Source organism: Sciurus vulgaris (assembly GCF_902686455.1).
Source record: "Sciurus vulgaris genome assembly, chromosome: 7".
NCBI classification, from domain to species: domain Eukaryota; kingdom Metazoa; phylum Chordata; class Mammalia; order Rodentia; family Sciuridae; genus Sciurus; species Sciurus vulgaris.
The window spans coordinates 128,645,264-128,648,070 of NC_136467.1; the positions used below are offsets into that span (position 1 = coordinate 128,645,264).

The 2,807-nt window shown below is 35.1% G+C and overlaps 1 protein-coding gene across 1 annotated transcript; it reads right to left on the reverse strand.

Annotated features, from left to right (window-relative positions):
* Positions 1-479: 479 nt before the first annotated feature.
* On the reverse strand, positions 480-1,406 carry LOC306666985 (olfactory receptor 2J3-like; the record flags this gene model as incomplete). Its single annotated transcript, XM_079149232.1, has 1 exon — positions 480-1,406. The coding sequence occupies one exon, from the start codon at positions 1,404-1,406 to the stop codon at positions 480-482; it is 927 nt and encodes a 308-aa protein (XP_079005358.1).
* Between the last annotated feature and the right edge of the window lie 1,401 nt (positions 1,407-2,807).

Below are 2,807 nucleotides of genomic sequence, written 5' to 3' on the forward strand. Positions count from 1 at the left end.
TTTATAAATGGCAAGTTTATATATTAGCATATTAATTTCTGTCAAATGTGTTTGCAATAATCTCTTCATAATGACAAAAAATGCATGTGCACACATACATACAGAGGCATTTCTGTACATTAATATTTCAGTCAAATGAAATAAAATACAGAATTTTTTTTTTTTTTTTTTTTTGTGGTACTGGGGATTGAACCCTGGGCCTTGTATTTGCAAGGCAAGCACTTTACCAACCAAGCTATATCCCCAACCCTGAAATACACAATTTTTAAAGCCTAACTTGGTACAAATCAAAAAAGTTTATTTCTTAATATTATTTCAAAGTTATTCACTAAAAATGACTATAAACTTAGAACTAAACAATTCAAAGTATATGAATTGTTGATAACTAAAAATAAATTTCAAAGAAGCAAAGAAATCATACTTCAAGACTGGCTGGATACAATGAAGAAAACTGTGTTTACTTTGTCCATCTCCCATCTCTAATACCCCATTAATCTCCTAAGTGCCCCTCTGACATCTTTGTTTCTGAGGGTGTAGATGAGAGGGTTGAGGCTAGGGGTGACAACAGTGTAAAACAGGGCAATGAACTTGCCTTGGTCTTGAGAATTTTCTGTTGGTGGCTGGAGATAAATGCACATGACTGGAATAAAAAAGAGGAAAACAACCATAAGGTGGGCTCCACAAGTCCCCAAAATTTTCTGAAGTCCAGTAGTGGATTGCATCTTCAGCACAGCCTTAGTAATGGCACCATAGGAGCTGAGAATGAGAATAAGTGGTATGACAACAAAAATGGAGCTCATCACCATAAGAGTCAGCTCATTAGCATGGATATCAGCACAGGATAATTGCAGCAATGCCGGAACTTCACAGAAGAAGTTATCCACCTGATGATGTCCACACAAGGGTACCCAGAATGTGAAGGAGGAATGAAGTGCTGAGGTAGTAAAGCCACTTATCCAACAAACCAAAGCCAACATGTGGCAGAGTCGAGGGTGCATGAGGACAGTGTAATGCAGGGGTCTGCACACTGCTACATAACGGTCATATGACATCACCACCAAAAGCACGCACTCAGTGGTTCCCAGAGCAAGGCAAGAGTAGAGTTGAACCATACAACCAGCATAAGAAATGGTCTTCTCTGGGCCCCAGAGGTTCACCAGCAGCTGGGGGATGGAGCTTGTGGTATAGCAGAGATCCAGAAAGGAAAGGTTTGATAAGAAGAAGTACATGGGAGTGTGGAGACGGGAGTCCAGGCGTGCCAGGATGATGATGAACAGGTTGCCCATCAGTGTCATCAAGTAGAATATCAAAATAACCACAAAGAGAGCTGCTTCCAGGTGAGGCCACTTAGAAAACCCCAGTAGAATAAAGTAGCCTTCAGAACTTACATTTTTTTCCATCATCATTCAATTTTTTTCCTGATTTTTAGAAAAGAATCAAATAACTTTGAAGGCTTTCCACACATTGTCAAATACTTGCAAAAAGATCAGAGAAAAATATATGTCACTTCTAAGTGTAACACTATGGGCCTTTAAGGCACTTAGAATTTTTCTCTATTTCTTTGTACTTTCCATTCAGATATTTGCCTTTTTGCAGAAATAATAAGTAACTTCTCAAATGACTGACTTCATACAATCCCTAAATTAGTATTTGGATTAATAATTGTATGATATTGCATGGTTAGAAAGGACAAGTTTTATATAAAAAAAACTCTTATATAAACATTTAATGCAATTCTCTTTTCCACTGTTTCAGGTTATTTCAAATTTTGTAGTTACAGAGAAAAGAATAACTTAAGTCTTAAGTATTTTTCAAATAGATGAGATAAGAGTGAAGAAATATAATTTAGGAATAACTTTAAAATGTTAATAATGTTAGCTGAAAAATAATTTTAATTGAATTTATACAAATAACAAAATATTGACATTATTTATGCTAACAGCTTATTTCTAGACAAAAATAGTATGTAGATGGACTTATGAACACACCCATATGCATATATATCAACTCACTAGTGTTCATTGAACAAGCAAAGCTGATTCGAGAAATCAGTGATGGAATGCTCTCAATTTTAAATGCAAATAACACTAACAAAAATGACCCTTTTAACACAAAGATAATTACACTAAAAGTTTAGGGAGTGAGCAAAGAGGAAAATGGAGGGTTTGGGGATGTAGGAAAGATGAGAGCAGCTCTAATTTTAGTACTTGGACTTGAAAGTATGTATATCACAGGTCTGTGAGACCACTACAACAGGATTTAAAGAGAGTTTCTGAAGTTTCATATGCTTCAAGACAATAACTGAGGAGTTATTTCAAGCCTGAGTTGCAATTCAGGTTTTCCATTATTCCTAATGAGGTTTCTGATTAGACATTAACTAATATTAAAATATAATTGAAGATATGTGAACCCTGTGTAAAATCCAATAACAAATTCTGTACTAGTTATTCCTTTGTTAAAAAAAATGTGCACTGATAACTTTTTCATATGCCTATTTTCTCTGTTCAATCATTCATAGGAAAGATGAATACTCTTTTATTAGATAGTGTTTTCTATTCAATACAGTAGTAACCCACCATTTAAATATTTCTGAATGGTTTTGTCTTACCACTGCTCCCCTTTCATCACAGCCAGTTCTTCTTCTCATAATCTTACAAAATATTGCAAAGATAAATTCAGCTAAATAGACTCTCCTTCAGTCCTTTGAGAAAAACTTCATGCCTCAACTACTGCAATATTGTCTCTTAAAAAAGATGTAAATGGTGTCTAAGGTACAAGAGGTGTGTGCAAAGTCACTCAACTCAAAT